Raw genomic sequence first — 24,368 nt, 5'->3', positions numbered from 1 at the left:
CCTCGACTTTCAAGCTTAGGACTCCAAATTAGCCAAACCCTAGTTATGCCCACTCATCTATCTTGCAGGGAGAAAGAATAAGCAAGTCTCACATTCAGCTAACTATAATCTGTCCTTCTAGCCTGTTATGCCTGTGTCAGACAAAAGCAAAAATGTATGCCCCACACATGCTTCTACCCATTACTTCCCAATGTTACCTTCTGTGTGCCTGACTAACTTTTTGTGATGATAGAAATGCTCTGCATTTGTGTTGTCCAATGTGGTAACCAGTAGCTGGGGTGCTATGAGCTTTTGAAACAGCTTATGCAATCAGGAACTGAATTTTTTATCTTATCTTGTTTTAATTAATTCTAACTTTAATGGCTCTTTATAGCTAGTGATTACCATGTTGGACAGCTTGGCTTTAAATTGTCTATTCTCCTTTTTCTTATTTGATGAGGCATTCTTGCTTTAAGATTGGGAAATAGGGCTGGGGATGTAACTCAATGCTAAAGTACTTGCCTAGCATACTTGCAGCCCTAGATTTTATCCCCATATTAATAATAATAAGATAGAAACTTTGTGTCAATGCTGGTCTCACCTGTGCAGTTCTCAGCTGAGCCTGAGGTAAAAAAAAAAAAAGTTCATATTCATTTCACACTCTCTTTCCCTGTGACACCAAGGAAAACAGAGAACAATACAAGGCTGAGGGATGTGTCCTGCATGCTGGCTCTGTCCCTGATGCCTGTGTTGATCATCAGTTGCTGATTCTCTTCCTCCATGCTTGCCTCTCTGGGCAGAGATGATCATCAGTTCCTGATATCCACCTTATAACTTTGCCAAGCACATTCTTTGGGGGTAAAAGACTAACTAAGCTCAAGAAATCTGTCCCATATCTGAAGCATAAGAAAGGGAGCTGGATTTGTAGTAGAACACAGGGAATTTGACATCAAGAAAAATGACCTGGTAATGACAGTTGTGAGACAATAGAAATAGGAAGCCAAGGCTAAATAGTCTTTCCTTGTCCTTGTCCTCTTTCTCCTCCTCCTGCTGCTGATCCTCTTCCTTTAAAGAGTCAACAATAATCGTGCTCCCTTCACTAATTCCAGGAGGTAAGAGAGATCCAAAAAAACTTACAGGCTCCATGAACAAGCCTCTTCTGAGGTCCAGTGATGATCGGTCCCACTGGCCCCTAGATACCCTCTCTAAGGCTGGGTCACTGGGAGGTGGTAAGAGAGGAAGGTTCAGTACCAGGCAGACACTGCTCCATTGCTCTGAGGGGGGTGGGGAAGGCAAATCCTGGTCATCCCCTTAGTCTGTAGCCCTTTTGTCTGTATAAGTGTCTGGCAAGGGTGACGTGGAGCTGTTCCTAAGGGCACAGCTGCAGCAGTGGCCCCAGTGGAGGCAGGGCCCTGGGCAGTACTGCCTCCCAGACCCTCCCTTCAAGCTTCCCAGGGGTAAGGGACATGCAGCCCAAGGGTCTTTGCTTGGCCTGACCCCATCAAGGGGACTCTCTGTCCCCAGTAACAGCAGAGATGGCAGGTTTATCAAGTTTCTCTCTACCCAGCTGTGTCCTCACCCTTCTCTTCCTTCAGCTGTCTTCCAGTTATGCAGGTAAGATTTGTTTATCCCTGCTGTGTGGAGACCCAAGAATAGAAAGGGTAGTTTCCCAGGGCTCACCTCCAATCATCCTCAAACAGCTATATGAGTTATCTTTCTAAAAACTTAGATCTACTAACACAACTCTCCTCTAAAACCTCTGTGGCTCCTTTCAGAATAGAATCCAAACTTTGTGAGTGTGTGTGTGTGTGTGTGTGTGTGTGTATGTGTGTGTGTGTGTGTGTGTGTGTGAGAGAGAGAGAGAGAGAGAGAGAGAGAGAAAATTCATATATGGCATGTTCACATGCACATGTGTGGTGCTGGAGATCGAACCTGGACCTCAAACATGCTAGGCAAGTGCTCTACTACTGAGTTATACCCCTAGCCCAGGCTTTGATTTTTCACCTCTCAAATGGGGATAAAATTAGAACTTCTTGCAGTTGCTGTTAATGTTGAATAAGATGAGATTTGTAACATGCTTAGCAATGCCTGTAGTAAATTCCAATAAATGTTGAGTTATAACATATTGTTATGTTTGAGAACTTGCCCTGCAGAATTGGGCACCAATAAGTTTTCATGGGGGAACTTTTTTATCCCATGTAGAGGAGAAATAAAAGAAACAGAAGTGGTGCTTGCTTCAGCAGCACAGCACAGCAGCATGTATACTAAAATTGGAACAATTGAGATTAGCATGGCTCCTGAGCAAGGTTAACACACAAGTTCGTGAAGTGTTTCATGTTTAAAACAAAAAGAAAAAAAGAAACAGAAAGACTAGGGGTGTAGTTCAGTGGTAGTATAGCTATATAGCATGCATGAGGTCCTGGGTTCAATTCCAAGCACCACAAAGAAAAAAAAAAATGCTGATTTCTTTTTTTTTTTTTTTTTTTTGGTACTGGGGATTGAACTCAGGGGAACTCAACCACAGAGTCACATCCCCAGCACTATTTTGTATTTTATTTGGAGACAAGGTCTCACTGAGTTGCTTAGTGCCTCATCATTGCTGAGGCTGACTTTGAACTCGCGATCCTCCTGCCTCAGCCTCCCAAGCAGCTGGGATTATAGGCATGCGCCACCACATCTAACTAAAATGCTGATTTCTTGAAGTGAGGATATAGCTCCATGGCAAAGCACTTGCCTAGCATTCTTGAGGCCCAGGGTTTAATTTCCAGTACCATAAAGAAAAGAAGACAGGGTTCCAACCTCAGGGAGACCCCTGACTCACAGATAGGTCCAGTCTAGATATTCGCAGGAGAAATATTTTCAGATCTCTGAAACCAGAGCCCATCGCCAGGATCTAAGGAAGAAACCAGCCTTATCTGGTAGCTCAGAGTCTAGCTTGGAACACCTGTCTTCATAGGAAAAAGACTTGGTAGATATTAAGTCAGGGACAAGATCTGGAGTGTGGTTGAAGGTACATTGAGTAAAGAAGAGAGAAGTAGAGCCACCCCTAGAAGATCTTAGAGCAGAATTTGGGGAACAGGGTGTGAACAAGGACAGAGTGCTAAGAAGTCACAGAGAGTGAGGAAAGCAAATCCTCTAGGGGAAAGGGGACCAGTATAGCTAGGACAAAACGGGGAGGTGCGTGGGAGAACTAAACTTCAAGCTACTGGACCACATTCCAAGGTAGAACCCAAAGGATTGGTGGGAATCAGAGATGGATGCTGCTGGCAAAAATGTGGGCAGCAGCTGTCAAGATGATCACATACTCAGATATTCTGTACAAGACCATCAGGACATCTCTATGACTAGAGACTGTTTTGGTATATGCTCAAAAGGAAAAAATGAGCTCCTCACTGACTTTTGAATTCCACTTAACAGTTGAGTATTTTCCTCCCTTTCTTGTTCGAAACAGCTCTTCCAATGTCAAGGGCCCCTCTGACCCTCAGTTTCTTCTCTTTGGTGTCTTGGACAGGACAGTTCAGAGTGATAGGCCCAGGGCACCCCATCCGGGCTCTGGTCGGGGATGAAGTGGAGCTGCCATGTCGCATATCTCCTGGGAAGAATGCTACAGGCATGGAAGTGGGGTGGTACCGCCCCCCCTTCTCTAGGGTGGTCCATCTCTACAGAAATGGCAAGGACCAAGATGCTGAGCAGGCACCTGAATATCGGGGCCGGACAGAGCTGCTGAAAGAGACTATTGGTGAAGGAAAGGTGACTCTCAGGATCCGGAATGTAAGGTTCTCAGATGAAGGAGGTTTCACCTGTTTCTTCCGAGATCACTCTTACCAAGAAGAGGCAGCAATGGAATTGAAAGTGGAAGGTGAGTCATCCAATGAAATACCACATTCATACCCACCAAGGAATTCACTGTAATAGGATTTGATCAATTGTGACTCTCTAGGAATGACGTTTTTCTTTAGGACAAATAAAAGAACATCCCAAAGCAAAACAGAAAAGTTCCCCTAGGATACTTAGATACATTCATTTCATCTTAGGAAGGTTGACTTAAAGATTATTCATATTTCCCTCTAGTGATACAAAATCATCATAGATGGATTATTCTGGATTTTTGCTGCCTCCATTTCTCATCTTTTCTATTTTCCTTTTTTCTTTAATTTTTTTCTCAAATTGTATCCACAAATGTGCACATTATATAGACTTTTATATCAATGAATAAGAACAATCATATGGATAATTATGGGCTTTTCTTTTTTATTCTTTGGTTGGGTCACACTTCTATTCTCCCTCCTGGAGAGAAAGCTCTTCTACCATAGTAATTCATATTAACTTTCTTGTTGATATTCTTTCATGTATATGAAAAAAATATATATTTAATATAATATGTAATATTATATAATGTGTATATATGTGTGTGTGTATAATGTATATATTCACAAACCCAAGGTCACAAGGTTTTTGTTCCCTATACTCTTTAACTTGCTTTTATCATGAAATGCCTCCAAGCCATATATTATAGTCCTTAAAAAATCTTTGTGTGTGTACGTGTTTGTGTGTGTATGTGTGTGTTTCATTGGGTGAGAAACATTATTGAAAGCCATATTCCTAGTAAAACATAGTACAACTAAATGAACAAGCAAAGCAGATATCTGAATATAATTACAGAAAGAGATACACCTGTAGGTTTTACCTTATTTGCTTCAATTCTGCAGAAATCCATTTTCAGTATGTTTTCTGTGATGGATGATTTTGGAGTTAGTTCATTCATTCATTCCATCTTAGGAAGGTTAAAATGTGGCAAGGTGAAGTGGACAAAGGGGAAGCTTTAAAGATTAATGGCCATTTAATTGAAGAACAAAAATGTTCTGAGTTCCTGAGCCTCCAGTCCTTTCCCCTCCTCACCCTCCCTCTTCCCCCACCTGCAGTGCAAACATCAGACAATCCTTCACTTTTGTGTCTGGGCTGGGGGTGACTGTTGCAGTGTAGGAACCAGAAGATGGCATTGTGTGCTGAATAACAATGCACTATTTCTAGAAACGAACTGCAGGGACATGAAAATAGCTCTGTGTGTCACAGAATGTTCTTCCGACAGCTGTTTTTACTGGGGAATTTTTACCCACAAAGATGTCAAATAGGAAGGATTTCTGTGGTTATAGATTTTCATCCTTCCTGTTCAACAGCTTACTACTTCTGCCTAGGAACTGCCTCCCCAACTCACTCCCTGAGGCCCACCTCACCAGAAGAGAAAGGGGAAAAACAAACGAATTAAGAGAAAAATACCCTAAAGCTTTGCCTCAGGGGAGAAAGTTTTCCTTTGAGCTGGTTTCCGCATTCCAACCCCCTCCTCCTTCTCTTGGTCTGCATACCTAAGAATCTGAAAACAGGATTGTTTTACAACTAAGTCCACTTGACTACTCTGAGGAGCCCGGAAGTGAAACAAATATAGGAATGACTGCAGTAACCATGTTTTTTAAATATAGAAAACTCCTTCTCCAAAAAGTTTCCCATCTCTCTTTTTGACTTTTTTGATGTCATCTTACAGTCTCTAATCATTTCTTTAAACTCAATATGAAAACTTAAAAACACTTACAAAAGTATAGGGAATATCATAATGGACCTCCAAGTACTCTGCTCAGCAGTTATCAAACCAACTACAACCAGATTTACCTGATTCCTGTTCATTGCCACTCCCTAGCAACTTACTGAAGCAAATCCCAAGCAGCATTATCATTTCATTGCTAAGTGCTTGAGAATGTATCACTCAAATATAAGAGCACTTTTTAAAAAAAGAAAACAACCACAATTCTATGATGATGTCTTTAAAAATCAACAAAATTTTCTTAGTATCATCAAATAGTGTTCTATTGTTCAAGGTGTTCAACGTTTCCTTTCATAAATGTATTTTTACAGTTGGTTTGTTTGAGTAAGATCCAAACAGACTTTCTACATTTGTATTTGCCTATAGGGTTTCCCATAGTCTGAATTTTGCTGACTACATTCCCACATTTCTGATTAACATGCCCTTTATTTCAGGTGAACTGAGAAATCTATGCAAGATCAGACTCAGGTTTGATTTATTTTGGCATATTTCATAGAGGCTGATAATGTCTGCTTTTATCTCTTTCTATGATTCTAATCTTTTGTGAAAGTATAAGTATGCAAAAAAGAAAGAAAGAAAAGTGTGCACAGTTAGCCTTCCATACCCATGAATTTCACTTCAGTGGATTGAGTTACCTAGAATCAAAAATATTCAGAAAAAAAGCCAGACATAGTGGCACACACTTGTGTGTGCAACTCAGAAGGCTGAGGAAGGAGAATTGTAAGTTCAAAGCCAGCCTTGGCAACTTGGTGAAACCCTGTCTAAAATACAAATAGAAAGGGCTAGACCCTGAGTTTGAGCACACAAAAAAAAAAAAAAGAAAGAAAAAAATGTTGAGGATGTAGCTCATTAGTGGATCTCCCCTGGGTTCAATCCACATACCATCATCATCATCATCATAATGGTGATGATGTCTGTATTGAGCATGTAGAATTCTTCTTGTCATTATTCCCTAAACAATACAGTAGAACTATTTACATAGTATTTACATTGCATTAAATATTATAAATAATCTAGAGATGACTTAAAGTATATGGTAATGCACAAATACAAAATAAATAAAGTATATGGGAAGGGGCTAGGGGTGTATCTTAGTAGTACAACACTTAACTAGCATACATAAGGCCCTAGGTTTAACTCCCAGCATGGCCAAATAAATAAAATATTTGGGAAAATGTACATAGGTTAGTTATATGCAAATACCATGCCATGTTTTATAAGGGGTTTGAACATATGTAGACTTTGACCTCCAAGGGGCTTCTGGAACAATTCCCCTGTGAATTCCAAGGGATGGTTGAACCTGCTTAATTATATAGCTACAGGTTACTTTCAATAAGAACTTAAAAGTAGCTGGATGCGATGGCACACATCTGTTATCCTAGCAGCTCAGGAGGCTGAGAAAGGAGAATTGGGAGTTCAAAGACAGCCTCAGCAAAGGCGGGTGGCGGGTGGACGAGGTGCTGAGCAACTCAGTGAGACCCTGCCTCTAAAGAAAATACAAAATACGGCTGGAGATGTGGCTTAGTGGCTGAGTGCCCCTGAGTTCTATCCCCATTACCAAAAAAAAAAAAGAAAAAAAAAGAAAAAGAAAAAGAAAGAAAGAAAGAAAAAAAAACCTTAAAAGTAAAGTATGTGCTGCATTTTTTTAAATGGAGAATACAATAATAGACAAAAGTCTTGTTCTACATTTCTTATTCCATTTCTTTTTCAAAGCTAAGCTCAAGTGTCAATTCTGTGTCACCTTCTTTGAATCTTGGTGATATTCGTTCCTTTATTCAAAACAGCTATGGATGCTGTGCTGGGAATTGAGGATACAGCCTGGGTGGTATCAATTGTTCCTTTCAGATCCCTTCTACTGGATCAACCCTGGAGTGCTGGTCCTCATTGCTGTGCTGCCTGTGCTCCTTCTGCAGATCACCGTGGGCCTCGTCTTCCTCTGCCTGCAACACAGATTAAGAGGTACAGGATAGAGGTTGGGCCCATCAATATCCTTCCCTGTCAGTAGCTAACCTCTTAGAGTTGGGTCAGTTAACATTTCCTTTTGAGAGACTTTCAAGATCAGAATTACACAATGATAAATTTTACATCTAACTGAATGCTTTCACATGGTATATTAGGAGCTTGCATTTCCCTAGGAGGTGAATCTGACTTGTAATGGCCTCATATACAAAGGAGGCAACTGAGGCCAAGAGAAGTTCAGTGACTTGCTCAAATTGACACAAGTTGTAAGTGGCAGAGCTCAAAGTTCTGTACCATATCCAGTAGCTTCATGCATCCGGGAGAGTGAGCTTCAAAGTCAGGCAAGTCTAAGCTATTAGGAGTTTTAATGAAAATGAAAGTCCCTACCACAATAGTATGTGTTCAAAACCAGTTTTCCTCCATCTTTTCCATTCAACCCCAAGGCCTTGGGTTCAGCTGTCAATGAGGCTCTTTTTTTTTGGCGGGGGGTGGTGGTGGGGGTGGAGGGGCGTACCAGGGTTTGAACTCAGGGGCACTCAACCAGCTGTATTTTGTATTTTCTTTAAGAGAAAGGGTCTCATTGAGTTGCTTAGCGCCTCGCTGTTGTCGCTGTTGCCGAGGCTGGCTTTGAACTCGCTATTCTCCTGTCTCAGCCACCCAAGCCACTGGGATTATAGGCGTGTGCCACCACGCCCCGCTCAATGAGGTTCTTCTTTTGTGCCACCACTTCCATTCTGAGCCTTCTCCCCACTGCCAAAGTACAAGGACTTTGACCTATCACTCTCTCCTGCTACTAAGAGGATAAAGTAACAAGGAGGGTTTGGGTATACAAGGGAGAACAGGTATTAGTGGGATCTTGTGGGGTCTTTTCTGTCATCTTGAATTTATCTCAGATGCTCACTTCTCCCACCTGAAAACAAAACAAACAAACAAAAAAACAAAAAAACGCCTTAGTGGATCTTAGCTGAATTGGAAGAATGAGAATGATGAAGTTGGGCAACTTGGGACTGAATTCCATCTTAGGCACTGAACTATGACCAAAATTCTTCAGTTCTCCAAGCCCATTTCCTCATTTGTCAAGTAAACTTTCTCCCTCCTAAATTGTAGGGAGGATTAAAGGAGATACTGTTATGGAAAGTGCCCAATAAAAAAAACCAGTCACAAAATAGCTGCTCACTAAAGATCTAGCCCCTCCCTTCTTCATTCAGATGGAAAGTGGGTTTAGATTTACAAAGTGACAAACCTGTGGGATAGAGTGACAAGGTGAACTAAGAACTACCAGAAAAGGAACAAAGAGCAGTGGGAGAGGTAATAAAGTCCTAGGATGATTTGGAGCATTGCTGTTTACTGAGGTTCTTTTTTTTTTTTTTTTTTTTAGAGAGAGAGTGAGAGAATTTTAATATTTATTTTTTAGTTATCGGCGGACACAACATCTTTGTTTGTATGTGGTGCTGAGAATCGAACCGGGCCACACGCATGCCAGGCGAGTGCACTACCGCTTGAGTCACATCCCCAGCCCCCGAAGTTCTTTTTTTGCCTGGCGGTGGGGAGTATTGAACCCAGGAGCACTTTACCACAGAGCTTACACTCCCAGGCTCCCATTTTTTTGAGATGGAGTCTAGCTAAGGCTGGCCTCAAACTTGTAATTCTCCTGCCTCAGCCTTCTGAGTCATTGGTATTAAAGGAATACACCAGGGCTGGGGCCATGGTGCAGTGGTAGAGCGCTCGCCTAGCATGCGTGAGGCACTGGGTTCGATCCTCAGCACCACATAATAAAATAAGGATATTGTGCCCACCTATAACTAAAAATAAATATTTTTTAAAAAGGCATACACCACTGTGCCTGGCTTTACTGAGGTTTTTGAGAGCTTCTTTGGAAGTTCTAGTGGGGAAAATAGATACTCATGTACCCTTGACCGAAGAACATCAGGGTGCTCCTCTTCGACTGAGGGTACAGCTTCTGGAGAAAAGGGACACCTGCCTAGCCAGCTAGATCAGCTGAATCAACATTGGCAATCAATGGGGTGACAGATGTTTGCCCCTCACATCCTATTTACTGAAGTTCTGGACTAGAGAAGTCTTTTGCATTGTTTCACTATTCAATCCAGACAATAGCCAGGGACAGAGCCAAACCCTTGGTTTCAAATCTAGACCTTTTCCTGCTCTCCTGAAGACACTCCTAGGCTGTAGAGAAATAGCCTGCGCAAAGGGCTATAGCACTGGGTATGGACAGACTCCTATCTAGTGCCAGAGCAGGAACTAAAAATGTTCCATTTTTCTGTTTTAGGAAAACTTCGAGCAGAAATAGGTAAGTCCCAGCTACCCTCCCTCCTCAATTCCTCTTCAATTGGGAAATTCACTATTTATAAAACAATAACCAGCCAGGAATTATAGAGGGTCTTCCTCTCCGTGCCTTTAGCCAGAGCAGAAGTAAAATCCTATAGCTTCCCTTCCTCTCCTGGGTCAGGACTAGAACAAATTTTAAGTGATTAAATAACAAAGACTCAAGAGAAGAAAACAAAGACTCAGAGAGAAGAAAGGATCCTCTTAGATTGCCCTATTAAATCCATTGTTATTTGTTCTTCTTTCAGAGAATCTTCACCGGACCTTCGGTAAGTACAGGTATATCACAGTAAGTACAGGCGTATCACGGCCCTCCCGGGTCAACTTGGTTTTTCAACCAGGTTCCAGTCACCTAGAGGAAAAAGAACCTTTGGTTTCTGATGGGTATTCTCCCTCTTTTTTTCTATCTTTAAATATGTCATCATTTGTATCTAGGACTGGTTAAAATAGCAAATACTATTATACCACGTGCCAGGTACTATACCAACAGCTTTACAAAATTTAAAAAATATATTTTTTTAATATTTAGTTATACATGACAGTAGAATGTATTTTGGCAGAATATACATACATAAAATATAACGTATTCTGTTTATATTCCCACTCTTGTACTCATACATGATGTGTCGTGTATACAAATACAGGGCTAGGAAAGTTATGTCCAATTAATTCTACTGTCTTTTCTATTCCTTTACAAATGTAAAGTGTTAAATCCTTACACATTTTTCTTTTAGGAATTACAAAAGGAAGGTAAACACATAAACTTTGTGTATAGTTGGAGAGGTGAAACATACTTGAAATAACAGAACAAAACAAAACACACACACATCTACTGTACTTACATGGCAGAGTGAATTTTCATAAGTGTAGACCAAGTAATCATACTCAACTAATCAGGGAAAGTTTTTTGGAGCAGTAATGCCACAAGCCCCAAGAGAAAGTTGATCCCTTGAGGATATGGTCTCTGTCTTTTTCATTTACTACAGATTGCTCTGTGCCTAAGGACAATGCCAACAGAAGAGCATCCAAATATTTGTGCTGAAATGAATGAATTTCAGAGAAATTAGACAATGGCATTAGGCAGAGCACAGGCATTCCCTATGCTGAGTAGCCTTTCCTGCTGCCTCATACACATGTAAGAGCAAGAGGATCTTTATTTTGTAGGATTTTAATATCAAAGGTCTGAACTCTTTTTGTACCATGAAAGGATCCCTTCTTCTTTTTTTTTTTTTTTTTTTTGGTTGGGAATTAAACCCAGGACCTTGCACTTGCTAAAACAAATGCTCAACCACCAAGTCACATTCCCACCCCCAGAAAGTTTTTAAATGTACACATAACACATAGGATTACAAAGAAAATCTGTGTTGGAATACAGCTACCAACACATATACAGTAGCAGCAACTCTCAACATAAACAGCACCTGGAGATTTTTGTAACAACTCCAATGGGATGGAAAACATCTGTGATTTCCGTTGGTAATGAAAGTACAGGTACTGCTGATACTGTGATGTGAATAAAGAAGTGGTGCTTCTCATCCAAGTTCATGGACTCCCTGGACTCTGTCCTGAGTCCTTTGGTGTTCTTGGACCAGAAGCCTCAAAAGAAGAGTAGGTGAGTATGAGCGGAAATACATATTAACCCTGTTTGTTTGATGAACAATTCAGATCCCCACTTTCTGAGGGTGCCCTGCTGGAAAATAACCCTGTTTGTAATCGTACCAGTTCTTGGACCCCTGGTTGCCTTGATCATCTGCTACAACTGGTTGCATCGAAGACTGGCAGGTGAGGCAGCGGGGAGGAGACAGTAAATAGAACCACTAAGCAGTGGGGGACCCAGGCAGCCCTGACTGGGAAACAGTGCAACCAGAACCCTGGAATTCCTCTTCTGTCCTCATGCCCATCGGCAGGCTTCTCAGAGGAGTTGCTAGGAGATTTGCTTACGAAATCTGTGGGGCCCCTCAATGGAAAGAGAAGGGTCATTTTGAGTGTCCACAGGGAGGATGTGAGAGGGGGTAGCCATCTTCCATTGATCATCTATTTATTTCTCTTGTTTGCAGGGCAATTTCTTGAGGAACTAAGTAAGTTCTCTTCTCTTTCTTATAAACTGAGGACAAAAAGCCAGGAAAGGGAAACTGAAGCTACAAAGAAGGGGTTACTGAAGACGCCCAATCCCAGGACAGGAGGGGCTGGAAAGCATGGTGGAGGAGGACTCACCCTGTGAGGGAGAGGGAAGAAGGCAGTTGTCAGAGAGGGAAGCTGGGCTGCTCCCATCTACTGTCTCATCTGCTCTACCCGCAGTGCCCTCCAGTAGGAATCTCCCTTCCCATTCTCAACAGCAGCTGCCCAGTGCTTCACCTCCAAGACCAACTACCAAGGCAGCCACAGAAATAAATAAGATGACCTCAGGGGTCTTTTCATTTCCCAGATTCAGGGGTTTCATGATAGAAACTTCTGACATTGATTTTTCAAGTTATTTTCTCCTTCTTCTAGGAAATCCCTTCTGAGTGCTGTGGCATTTTGACGAGGTTGGAGGCGAGCCTGGTGGGTCCAGAGACTGGTCCTTGGGGATGTCTCATCCATCAAGTTGCACACTCACTGGCCACTTCTAGGAACATTCTGAATTCAAAATAGAACTGATTTCCCTCTGTCATCTACCTTTTTTCTTCCTTTCCTCAGCTCCTTCCTTCCTTTGCCATTTTTTTGCTTCCCATGTTTCTCCTCCTCTCCATCTTTCACTAGGAAGCCCTCTCTGGCTAAAGCCAGGTGGGTCTCTTTTCTTCATCAGAGGACACCTGTGCTGGAGAGTAACACAGACAGGAGGAGTTCTCCCACAAACAAGACCAAGATCCTCCTCACTGCCAATTACAGAACATCTAATTTGCAAATGGTGGTTGTTTCTTCCAAGACTGAGCCCTTATTGAGCAGAGCTGAGAGGGTAGAAGGGAAGGAATAGGAAGAGTTCAAAATATCAAAGAGGGAGCTGAATTAGCTGCAGAGTGAGGATGTAGGGAGCCCTAACCAAAACCTGGAAGTGGGGAGAGAACATAGAATACCGGCCAGAGCTCCATCTCGTCTATGCAGCCTATGGAGGGCCACAGGAAGCAATGCATGGGAACTGAGCAGCACATCCACTTTAGAATGGTTTCCCTTCTACTTCCACAACTTCTCTGCATCCCTCACACTTTCTCTCCTCTAATCCCTTTCTCCCATCTTCATACCTATCACAGTAGACATTGTTTTATTCAACAAATACTACTTGATGATCTATCAGATACAAAGAAACAAGTTAGGTGCTAATTAATAATAATGAGTTTCTATATGCACACATCCTTTCCCTTTTCTTTGTTTATCTTATTCATCATCCATTCACCTCTCTCCCTCTACTCAAGCCTCCTGACCCTGGAGGTCAGTCCTCAGGAAAACCAAACACAAAGACCTCTGTTGCAAAGGTCATTTATTTATGTTTTGAGATCCTCACTGCCTCCTTCGCCTTGTCTCCTTTGCATGCCTTCTCCCATATTGCATCTCTCCTGGGGATATGGATTCCTGAAGATCTATTTCCTCCATGTCTCTAATCCTTCCCAGTCGAGGGGAATCATGAAAGCAGCCAAGGTTCTGGCCCAGGATTACCCAGCATATATGGGGACTGCCTAGGTACTGTTCCTTGCCTTTATAGCTCCTCCAGTGATTCAGAAGGTCCTCTTTCTCCCCAAAGCAGAGGTCACAGATGGGGCATCGGTAGATCTTTTGTTTCCAGTGAGTCTGCTGGTGCTTGGAGAGCCAGAAGGATGAGCTGAAGGACTTGCCACAATAGAAGCAGCAGGTAGGCTGCTCTGTGAGGTGAACCTTCTGGTGACTGGAGAGAGAGGCTTTATTGGTAAAAGTCAAGGGACAATGTGGGCAAGAGAAGACCTTGAATCTTGAGGGTTGCACTGTAATAGAGTTGGATCTGGTATTCCGGTAGGAGGATCTACTGTCTGGTGCTTGTGTCCTGGTCACAGATTTCTTAGTTTTAAATCTGGGTTCCTGGATCCTAGCCACTGGTGCCTGGTTCACAAGTCCCTGGATGGACTTCTGTCTCGTGACAATGGGCTCCCGCAATCCAGCTGTGGTGCCTGGAATCCTCATAACATGCTTCTGGTTTCCAGCCACTGGCTCCTGGTTTTTGTGTATCTTCTGATGGCGTTTGAGCTCAGATCTGTCCCGGAAGCACTTCCCACACACGGGGCACGAATGAGGCCGGTAATTCAAATGAACACGGCGGTGCCGACTCAGTCCAGAAGCGTCACAGTAGGTCTTATCACAGAGTAAGCAACGGAAGGGCCTCTCTCCATGATGTCTGCGCCTGTGGTAGCTGAGGGCCTTGCGGCTCCAGAACAACTTTCCACACCGGTTACAGACGTTAGTCTGCTTAGGGTGGTGAACAAACTGATGACTGGAGAGATGGCTGTGGAGGTAGGAGCTCTTTCTGAAACACCTGCCACAGGTGTTGCAGAGAAAGGGTGGCCCAGGTTGGGATGTTCGGAACACTGAGATCCTGCCAGAAGGTGGTCTCTGGCTTGTCCCTCTGTGAAGAAGGGAGACTTTCTTGTCATCACTAGCCCCCTCATTTCTCAGATTCTGACCTGGCTCTTGAAGTTCTTCTTTCTTGTCTCCTGTAGCAAATGAGGAAGTATCAATGACACAAGATTCACAAGGCGAAGGCCAGTACAACCTCTCCCTCCAGAGTGAGACACTTCCCCTTCTGCCATCACTTTCCCACCTGCACATTTACCCCCACCCTTAAACTTCATAGGATGGAGACAAGAATAACTTTAGGCTTTTCAAATTATAAGCAAATAGGGCTGGGGCTGGGGCTCAGTGGCAGAGCGCTTGCCTAGCATGTGTGAGGCACTGAGTTCAATCCTTAGTACCGCATAAAAAACTAAACAAATAAAGGCATGCTGTCCATCCACAACTATAAAAAAAATTATAAGCAAATAAAAATTTAACTGGAATCTTCCAACAATGTCAGAGATCTATATTTTAACTTATGGCCACATTTCTTGAAATTTATTTTCTCATTCCAATATTGTCCACACTCCCACAGACACTCACTCCACAGATATCCACAAATGACCACACAATGTATAGTAATCTACCATATTTGTGACTTCAAATTTCATGGTTTCAGTTATCCACAATCAACCATAGTCCAATAATATTACATGGAAAATTCCAGAATTTGAGAGAGAAAAAAGACCATATTCACAGAACTTGTTTTATAAGTGTTCTATTTTACTATTATTGTTTAATGCCTTACTGTTCCTAATTTATAAATTAAATTTAGCTGGGCAAGGACTGGGAATGTAGCTCAGCAGTAAAGTGTCCCTGGTATCATTACTGAAAATTGAACCCAGAGATGGTCTGTCTCTGAGCCACATCTCCAGCCCCTTTTATTTTTTTATCTGGAGACAGGGTCTTGCTAAATTGTCCAGGCTGGGCTCAAACTTGCAATCCTTCTGTCTTAACCTCCTAAATTGGTGGGATTACAAGCTAATTCCACTGTGCCTGGTATCCACAGGGGGTTTTGGAAGACTTTCCTGTGGATAAGGGAGCACTCTATCCCCAGCCCAAGGAAGACTACTATATCATGCAAATTGGAACATTTGAGAATAAAGATACGTTATTACTAATTAAACTGGAAAACAGGCATGGTTGCTTAGGCCTATAATCTCAGTTACTTTGGAAGCTGAGGCAGAAGAATGGCAAGTTAGAGGCTAATTTCAGCAACTTAGGGAAACCCAAATAAAAAACAAAAAGGACTGGAGTTGTAGTTCAGTGGTAGAGAGCCCCCTGGGTTCAGTCCCTAGTGCTGCTTAATTAATCAATCAATTAATTAATTAATTAAGTGTAATAGGAATAAAAAGGGATAGGGATATAGCTCAGTGGTGGAGGTTTGCCTAGCATGCAAGGAGCCCAGAGTTCAATCCCAATACCTCCAAAAGAAAAAGAAAAAAAAAAAAAAAAAAAAATCTATCAAGTTGGCATGAGAAGGACAGTTCTAGCAAATTGGGAGATATAATCAGTCTGGCTTGCTATCTTCTTAACTCCTTATTCTACTCCCAGGAATAAGTCTTCCCTTCTCCAATACACCCTCAACTTTTCTCTCCTGCTTCTCTTTTCTTTTGGAAACAAATTTTCATCATAGGGGTATTAGCTGACAAAGCTACTCAGATAAGACATTATTTGTCCTGAAAGGCTTAGACATTCATCACCAAGTCAAGGATTCAGCCTTTCATCTCCAGGTCTCTTTTAGCTCCAAGTCTAACCAGGCTGGAAAAATGGATGATGGGAGAGAATACAGAGAACCTTGATTCTCTCAGTGAGCTCTCCACCCTTCCAGGGATTGCCCTGGGCCCTTTTGATTTTGTCTCCTTTGCAACTCTTACCTGAAGGGAGGCCTTCTCTGTTTGGCTGATGGAGATCTGCCCTCTTCTGTCTCTCTTCTTGTTCAAGCTTGGTGACCACATCTGATTTCGGCAGAAATATTCCTCCTGGTAAGTGGGAATGAAAGAAAGAGTAAAGCTGGGCCCAGGCTTGGACCCTTCATATCTGGTCAACAGGTTACTTTTTGTATGCTTGTTTTAAGAACCTTAATCTGGAGGGCTCTGCACTTGATGAACAGAATGTGACAGAATTTATGATGTGCCAACTTGCAAGCTCAGGCCTTAGTAAATCGGTAGCTACCATATCCTGTCCTTTGAAACATCCTCTCAGCCAGGCACCATGGCTCACACCTGTGATTCCAGAGACTCAGCAGTCTGAGGCAGGAAGATTGCAAGTTCAAAGCTAGCCTTAGCAATTTAGTGAGGCCGTCAGCAACTTTGCAAGACCCTGTCTCAAAATAAAAAAATAAAAAGGGCTGAAGGTGTGTGACTCAGTGGTAAAGGACCCATGGATTAAATCCCCAGAACAACAACAACCAAAAAAAAAAAAAAAAAAAACCCTCTTGCAACCCATCTTCCATGCTAGAAGGGAGCTCAAGCAGCCCTATGGAAAATTCTACAGGAAGAAGAACTCAGGTTCCTGTCCAAGCTTCCAGTCAAAAGCTACTGTGAATTTATCAGCCACATGAATGAGTCATCATCAAAATGGATCCTCTAGCCCCAATAGCCACTCCAGCCATCACCATATTAAACCCAAACAAGATTTCCTTGTTGAGCCCTACCCAGACTATAGATCTGTGAGTCAAATAAACAATTACTGATTTAAGTCCTTAAAAAACAAAACAAAACAGAATTTAATCTGTACACTTAGATGCAGAAACACATTGCAAAAGGCCAGATTCTAAGTGCCTGGCACATGAGTGACATAATAAATATAGGTTGGACGAATAGACAAATTTGCATATTTTGAAAACTCTGTCATCATGTTACAAGTGTTATGTCTGCCTTTATGCAGATTTTCATTTCTTCTCCTTTTACCCCCGAGCTTAGTGATCCAGATTTTCCACATCTGGAAGGCACAGAACTAGTTCAGTGAAGCTAACTGTGCCCAGGTAATGACTCAGGACCCCACCTCTTACCCACAGACTCCAGGTTTTTGAAGGTTTCTGACATAACAACCTGGTAAAGAGCTCTCTGACTGGCATCTAGACATTCCCACTCTTCCCAGGTGAAATTCACTGCCACATCCTCAAAGGTGACAGGCATCTGGAAGAGTAGAACAGATTCAGAGTGTGTATATACATGACACTCAAGATTCAGAGAACTGAGCCAGGCACAGTGGTGCACGCCTATAATCCCAGTGGCTCAGGAGGCCAAGACAGGAGAATCACAAGTTCAAAGCCAGCATCAGCAATGGTGAGGCACTAAGCAACTCAGTGAGACCCTGTCTCTAAATAAAATACAAAATAGGGCTGGGGATGGGCTCAGTGGTTGAATGCCCCTGAGTTCAATCCCTGATACCCCCTCCCCTACCCCCCAAAAGATTCAGAGAACTAAAACCTAAGAGAAAAATAAAACCATGGAAGGAAGAGAGAAATTTTAAAAAGATAGGTACTAAGCCAGCAACTGTGACCTACAGAAAGGAAAGATGCAGAAAAATGAAAAGAAGATGTGGTGGGAAAGGGAGTGGGATATGCAGAATATGAATAGGAAAGAAAAGCAAAGACCCACAGGCAGGAGAATAGATGAAAGAGCTCCTGAAGACTAGGACCTGGTCCCTCCCTCTTTCTAGCTAGTTCTCCTTACTTTCAACCACAATCTCTCTTCTTGGCTTCCTGAAGGGATGTTGCCACCCCACCCATCTAAGGGTGCTGTACCTTCTCTTCTGTGGTGTCTCTTTCTTGCTTTCTCCACTCCTGGCCTAGCCCCCAAGGAAGACTGTACTCCTTCTTGGAGCTCTCTACCTCCCCAAAACTGGGCAGATGGAGAGGCCCTGCAAAGTCTGGAGGGTTTGATATGGCTTCCCGTGACAAGCACTTCTGCTTCAAGGGACTGTCTTCTTTCTTTGTTGTGCTGTCCAAAGTCTCCTCTTTTACCATTGAGAACACCTTTGGTTCCCTCAAAGTCTGGGCTGCAGAATTCAGGGACCTGGTCAAGCTTCGCTCAGCTGCCATTGTCCAGTAATGCCAGGTTGAAGGCACGTGTCTACCTTCTGTTTCAGCCTGCTTTATGGAATTGGCTGGTGCCTACCTCTAGGAACCTGAGGTCAGAGAGAAACAAAACATATGAGGAAGAAGGAGAGTAAGAAACAACTCCTTATTTGGTCAGTGAACACCAAGAGTTATTAACCCTCTACTCTGTATCATTGAAACCTCTTAGCAACGCCCATTGAGGTAACAATTATTGGCACCATCTTAAAGTATGCAAATATAGAGATGCTGAGTAACTTGGAGAAGACACTCTTGATCCATGGGAAAGTTAAGTGTTGAAACCCTACTCAGTACCACTGAAAAGCATATATCTAGGGCATCCAGATCTGAATCTTCTGAATCTGTCACAAACCACCTCGAAGGAGTCTCTTCATTTTCTCTGACTTGATTTCATTGGAAATGTGAAAATAAAGAAGACATTCTCTAAGAACACTTCCAGAGATAAACACACACACACACACACACACACATATATATATATATATTAAATGATTCTGTGACCAAGATTTTCTTCTTCTCCTTCTCCTGGTGCTGGGTCTCAGACCCAGGTTTTTTGCGTATGTTACGCAAACACTAAGCTACATCCGCAGCCTGTGATAAGTTGAAAGTCTTAAATCAGAAATGCATTTAATGCACCTAACCTACAGAACATCTTGGCTTAGCAACAAAGCACACTGCAGAGTATCAGTTGTTTCCTCTCCTTATCATGTGCCTGACAAGAAGCTGAAGCTCACTGGCACTACACAGCTTCAGGACAATATCAGAGGCAGGGCACAGTGGTGCATGCCTGTAATCCCATGGCTCTGGAGGCTAAAGCAGGAGGATCAAAAGTTTAAAGTCAGCCTTAACAGCTTAGTGAGTCCCTAAGTAACTTAGCAAGCAAGATCCTATCTCTAAATAAAATATAAAAAAAAGGTTCAGGCATGTGGCTCAGTAGTTGAGTCCCCCCTGGGTTCAATCCCTGGTACCAAAAAAAAAAAAAAAAAAAAAAGAGAGAGAGAGAGAGATATGAGAATATCAGAGTATTATATGTATATCACTAGCCTGGGAAAAAGATCCAAATTCAAAATCCAAAGTACAATCTCAACTGAATGGGTAAGGCTTTCCTAACACTGCAAAGTCAAAATATATTAAACAATCATGTCATTGTGAGCCAGAGAGCATCTAAACAGCACGATGCTTGTAAAGAATAATACCGACAACAACACAACAGCTCTCACGTATTCAGGGGTCACAATGTGCCAAGCACTGTAGCTCCCTGCTCACTTTGAAGAGTTCTTGCTCTAATGCAAACATGCTAGAACACCAGTTCCTGCTAACAACCACTCACCCACATCTTCCCTCCCTTCAGATGCTAAGAAAAGTATATTAGACTGTTGACTTTTTTTTTCCTTTCATTTTTTTGGAAAGGTAATGAAAGTAATAAATGCCAGCAAGGAAAATGACATTTGAGTAAAAGTGAATTGGGTACCGCCAAAGATGTGATGATAACTGCAGTCTTAGGATCTGAAGTTGATTTTCTTCTTCTTTCCTCTCTCCTCTCTCCCTTTTCCTTTCAAGGCTATTCATGAGAAAGAAAAAAAAAAAATAGGAATGTTAAGTGTTATGCCATGGTCCTTCAGGACCATCATGGATCCTCACTATCCCCCGCCAGGCCTGGACCTGGACCTCAGCAATTTATGATCAGCTGGGTGTGGTAGTGCAGGCCAGAAATCCCAGCGATTTAGAAAGCTGAGGCAGGAGGATTCCAAGTTCAAGGCCAGACTAGCAAGACCTTGTCTCAAAAAACAAAAAGCGCTGGGAGGTAGCTCAGTGGTAGAGTGTCCCTGGGTTCAAGTCCCAGTATCAGGGGAGATAACAAGACTATTCATGGCCATTTTTATGAAGTAAAGAGATCTATTTTCCAGCCAATTGCACTTTAAACGTCCTCAATGATAATGTCCTTAAAGACTTGCCTTTCCACTCGCCAGCATGGAAGAACTCTGCTGTCATCAGTACTTAAGATGGCTTTTGCTGAGAGTGGCAGGAAGAGGTCCTTGATCAGGATTCTATCTTCTGTTAGGGTAGTCTCTCTGGCGGCCTACAAGAGTACTTTCTTTGTCCACAGGACCCCGGAACTCAACAGGGGTCTGGAGTGGAAGGAAGCTAGATATGACTCACCAGACTTTTGGCTATTAAGGGGCCGGAAGTCACAGCAGGCTTACACGTACCGGCCAGTCCCCACCCTTCCAGAAAGCAATTCCTGTTGGAATGTGTCGCCATTTTCCAGTCCTGACCAAATCAGTCTCTCTCCAAACCAAAACCCTATCATAATTTCCCACAGGAAATTCTCAAAATGCCCCTTAAATCCCCAACACACCCTCAAGGCTTTGTGGGATGTGCCCTCGAGGTCCCAAACCCGGGTATTCAGCCACGTGAATATTCTGCCCTTCAGCGAACCGCTCAACACTCGTCCCTCTAATATGGCCTTTGGGTCGCTGCTCAGGCCTTCCAAGGATACTGTTCAGTCACTGTGCCTCCCAGGCCGGTCAGATCACGGCTCCTGGTGGCTGCTTGGGGCCCCGACTATTCAGTCACAGCGTTTCATAGCGCTCTGGAGGGAGCCGGGCTGTTCTGCTCACCACTGCGGCGCACAGCAGGGGCTAACACTCACGGAACCAGCTTCGGTGCTCTCACTGACTTGGACGGCACTGCCCGATGCCCGTCTGTCCGGAAACCCTCTTTTCTGGGATCACAACTCAACACGTGCCAGGACCCTTTCCTTGGCGCAAGCCCCCAAGGTGGCGGGAGTGGACACTGCACCAAGCCACACACACCTGGCTAAGTCTGGGATCCCACAAGTTGGAAGTTCCCTCAAGATTAGGGCCTCACCCTGCCGAGGTGAAGGATGGCGGAATACCGGACAAATACCCTCCATCAGACTCCACCGCAAGGAGCGCCACTCTTCGCTGCCTTACTCACCAGTCCAGCCCCGATCTGATTTCCGCGCTTAGCGTCTTTGTAGCTGGTAGCTGGAGCACTCCGCCCGGGCACAAAGTCCAGAGCGCTCGCAACCCCGCCCAAATCCCGCCTGCTTCCGCTGGTTAGCAGTGCGCAAGCCACCTCTTACGTAGCCAAGTGACCTAGCACAGTCGGTGGTCTAGCCAAGGTCAGGAGTTTGCATCCCAATTCTAATGCACTGAGAGCACCGCCTTGCCCTGCCAACTCGCTCCACCTACCAATTGATAGCCACTGGTCCCACTTCAGGCTAGGATTTCCCCTTTACTCTTGGAAAAAATATGGACCAAATTACCTCGATTAAAATCACAAAGCCACTAAAAATTTGGGGGGGGGGTTGACTTGATGAGGGAAAATGAAAATTTTACAGCCCCTCAAACACACAGCATCTTAGAAAAGTAAAAGTTAAAGAGTGAATACAATGAGACTTGATTGATGCCCAGTCACTAGATAAAGGCGGGGAGAACCATGGACCGCGTCAAGATCAAGTCCTAGAGCCAGCGCATGCCTGTAATCCCGGGGGCTCAGGAGACCGAGACTAGAAGATCCGGAGTTCAAAGTCAGCCTCAGCAACAGCAACGCGCTAAGCAACTCAGCGAGACCATCTCTAAATAAAATGCAAAATAGGGCTAGCGATGTGTCCCAGTGGTTGAGTGTCCCCGAGTTCAATTTCCAATACCCCTCCCCCCAAAAAAATAATCAGGTCCTAGTAGTTACTACTCCTCATTTACAGGAACCCAGTCCTCTGTGATCTTTTATTTTATTTTAAAAAATCTCTTTGGGGCTGGGGATGTAACTCAGGAGGTAGCATGCTCTCCTGGCATGCGCAGGGCGCTGGGTTCCATCCTCAGCACCACATAATAATAAAATTAAAAGATATTGTGTCCACCGAAAAACTAAAAAAAAAAAAAAAAAAAAAAAAATTAAAAATTCTCTCTCTCTCTCTCTTTTTAAAAAAATCTCTTAATCAGCTCAATTGAAACCACAATTTCCTTTCATTAGCATTTTAATTATAATCTCATGTCGCTTTGTATTAATGATTGTTATATTTTACATTAATATGAAGTTTTACAATTTACACAACCAACATTTTTGTAAACAAATACTCCTTGAATTCTCACAACTTCTGGGAAGTAGGCATTACTATTATTATGCTTTTTATTTTGTTTTGTTTTGTTTTTTTTTGCAAGTGAGAAAACAGATCCAGAAATGTTGAGCCTAGTGAAAGACCATGACCCACACTGCACCAGGACTTGAAACCAGACTCTGCTTTCAAACCTCCAGTCTGATGTCTTGGCTCCATGGGAAAGCACTGGGTGGCTGGCAAGTGCAGGTTTTGAACCTTGATGTTATCAGGTTATGTGACACAGTGTTCTGTCCACAGTGTTTCAGGCAGACAGTGGATATCTGTGATCTCAGGCAGCATCAGAGCAAAATAGTTGGCTGGGAGGGAAGGTTGTGGAAAGCACAATGAAGCATGTAGATTACCATTATCTTTAGACCCACAAGAAAACAGGGTGGTAGTGGAAGCAGAAAAAAATGCTTTCCATTAAAAATAAATGCTTTCCATTATTGGAGAACTAGACCAGCCTTTCAGTAAGGACAGAATCCGGCACACATGTATGCCCTTGCATCACCCTAATCCCATCCTGATTCCAAAGCACTGTATTTACAAACCTGAGCTGCCAGCCCCTGATTCAATTTAATCCATAATTCTTGAGAATCAGCAAGGAAGTAAGCAATGAGGGGATCCAGCTTGTCGTGATGAAAGCTATCATGGTTGTAATCACTATTTTGCCCACTAGGTGGCTATGGCACATGTTCCAAACCCTATAGGATAGTCAAATCCTATAAGATAGCCAAGAATTTCTTGGTGGTTACTGGCACCTGGACAGTTTTCTAACTGACATTGAACATGTGAATATCTGTCTGTCTGTCTGTATGTATGTCTGTCTCTCTATCTATCTATCTATGGTATGGAAAATTGAACCCAGTGGCCCTCTACTATTGAGCTATGTCCCAAGCCCTTTATTTTTTGAGACATGGTCTCCATAAACCGCCCAGGCTTACCTAAAATTTGTAATCCTCCTGCATCAGCCTTGCAAGTTGCAGGATTATAGGCATACATCACCACACTCCTGACATCCTTTTACTACAGGATTTTTTGGGGGTGGGATTTTGTTGTTGTTATTTTGGTACTGGGGATTCAACCCAGGGGCACTTAATCACTGAGTCACATCCCCAGCCCTTTTGATCTTTTATTCTGAGACAGGGTCTCACTAAATTGCTTATGGCCTTGATAAATTGCTGAGACTCGCTTTGAACTTGTGATCCTCTGCCTTGGCTACCCAAGTACTAGAGGTACTTTACTACTGAGCTACATCCTTAGATCTTTTTATTTTTCTTTCTTTCTTTTTTTTTTTTAAAGAGAGAGAGAGAGAGAGAGAGAGAGAGAGAGAATACTTATTTATTTATTTTTAGTTTTTCGGCGGACACAACATCTTTGTTTGTATGTGGTGCTGAGGATAGAACCCAGGCCGCATGCATGCCAGGTGAGCGGGCTAACACTTGAGCCACATCCCCAATCCTTTATTTTTCATTTTGAGACAGGTGGACATACATACATATAAAATATGTAAATATATAAAATATATAAATATATTACAGGCACATTCCTGTAATCCCAGCAATTTGGGAGGCTGAGGCAGGAAGATTGCAAGTTCAAAGCCAGCCTCAGCAAAAGCAAGGTGCTAAGCAATTCAGTGAGACCCTGTCTCTAAATAGAATACAAAAAAAATAGGGTGTGGCTCAGTGGTTGGGTGACCCTGAGTTCAGTCCCCAGTACCTTAAAAAAAA

The 24,368-nt window shown here is 42.9% G+C and overlaps 2 protein-coding genes and 1 non-coding gene across 5 annotated transcripts; 2 read left to right on the top strand and 1 right to left on the bottom strand.

The window, feature by feature from the left end:
* Window positions 1-1,514: 1,514 nt before the first annotated feature.
* Window positions 1,515-12,616, top strand: Mog (myelin oligodendrocyte glycoprotein). Of its 3 annotated transcripts, XM_076859078.1 has the most exons (8): window positions 1,515-1,593; window positions 3,491-3,838; window positions 7,421-7,534; window positions 9,822-9,842; window positions 10,126-10,146; window positions 11,543-11,659; window positions 11,935-11,953; window positions 12,604-12,616. In XM_076859078.1, the coding sequence occupies exons 1-8, from the start codon at window positions 1,515-1,517 to the stop codon at window positions 12,614-12,616; spliced, it is 732 nt and encodes a 243-aa protein (XP_076715193.1). The 3 variants fall into 3 exon arrangements, with proteins under 3 accessions (XP_076715193.1, XP_076715194.1, XP_076715196.1); XM_076859079.1 differs by lacking the exon at window positions 11,543-11,659; XM_076859081.1 differs by lacking the exons at window positions 11,543-11,659; window positions 11,935-11,953 and having other exon boundaries at window positions 12,606-12,616.
* Window positions 2,211-2,321, top strand: LOC143402651 (U6 spliceosomal RNA). Its single transcript, XR_013091730.1, has one exon. It is a non-coding gene; the product is annotated as a U6 spliceosomal RNA (small nuclear RNA).
* Zfp57 (ZFP57 zinc finger protein) lies at window positions 10,668-21,544 on the bottom strand. Its single transcript, XM_076859065.1, has 7 exons — window positions 21,477-21,544; window positions 20,471-20,595; window positions 19,987-20,076; window positions 18,183-18,565; window positions 17,445-17,571; window positions 16,309-16,413; window positions 10,668-14,532 (listed from the first exon to the last, which is right to left on the bottom strand). The coding sequence occupies exons 4-7, from the start codon at window positions 18,477-18,479 to the stop codon at window positions 13,352-13,354; spliced, it is 1,710 nt and encodes a 569-aa protein (XP_076715180.1). The 5' UTR covers window positions 18,480-18,565; window positions 19,987-20,076; window positions 20,471-20,595; window positions 21,477-21,544; the 3' UTR covers window positions 10,668-13,351.
* Window positions 21,545-24,368: the final 2,824 nt, after the last annotated feature.

Source organism: Callospermophilus lateralis, chromosome 6 (genome assembly GCF_048772815.1).
Source record: "Callospermophilus lateralis isolate mCalLat2 chromosome 6, mCalLat2.hap1, whole genome shotgun sequence".
NCBI lineage: Eukaryota > Metazoa > Chordata > Mammalia > Rodentia > Sciuridae > Callospermophilus > Callospermophilus lateralis.
This window is presented reverse-complemented; position numbering and strand designations above follow the sequence as displayed.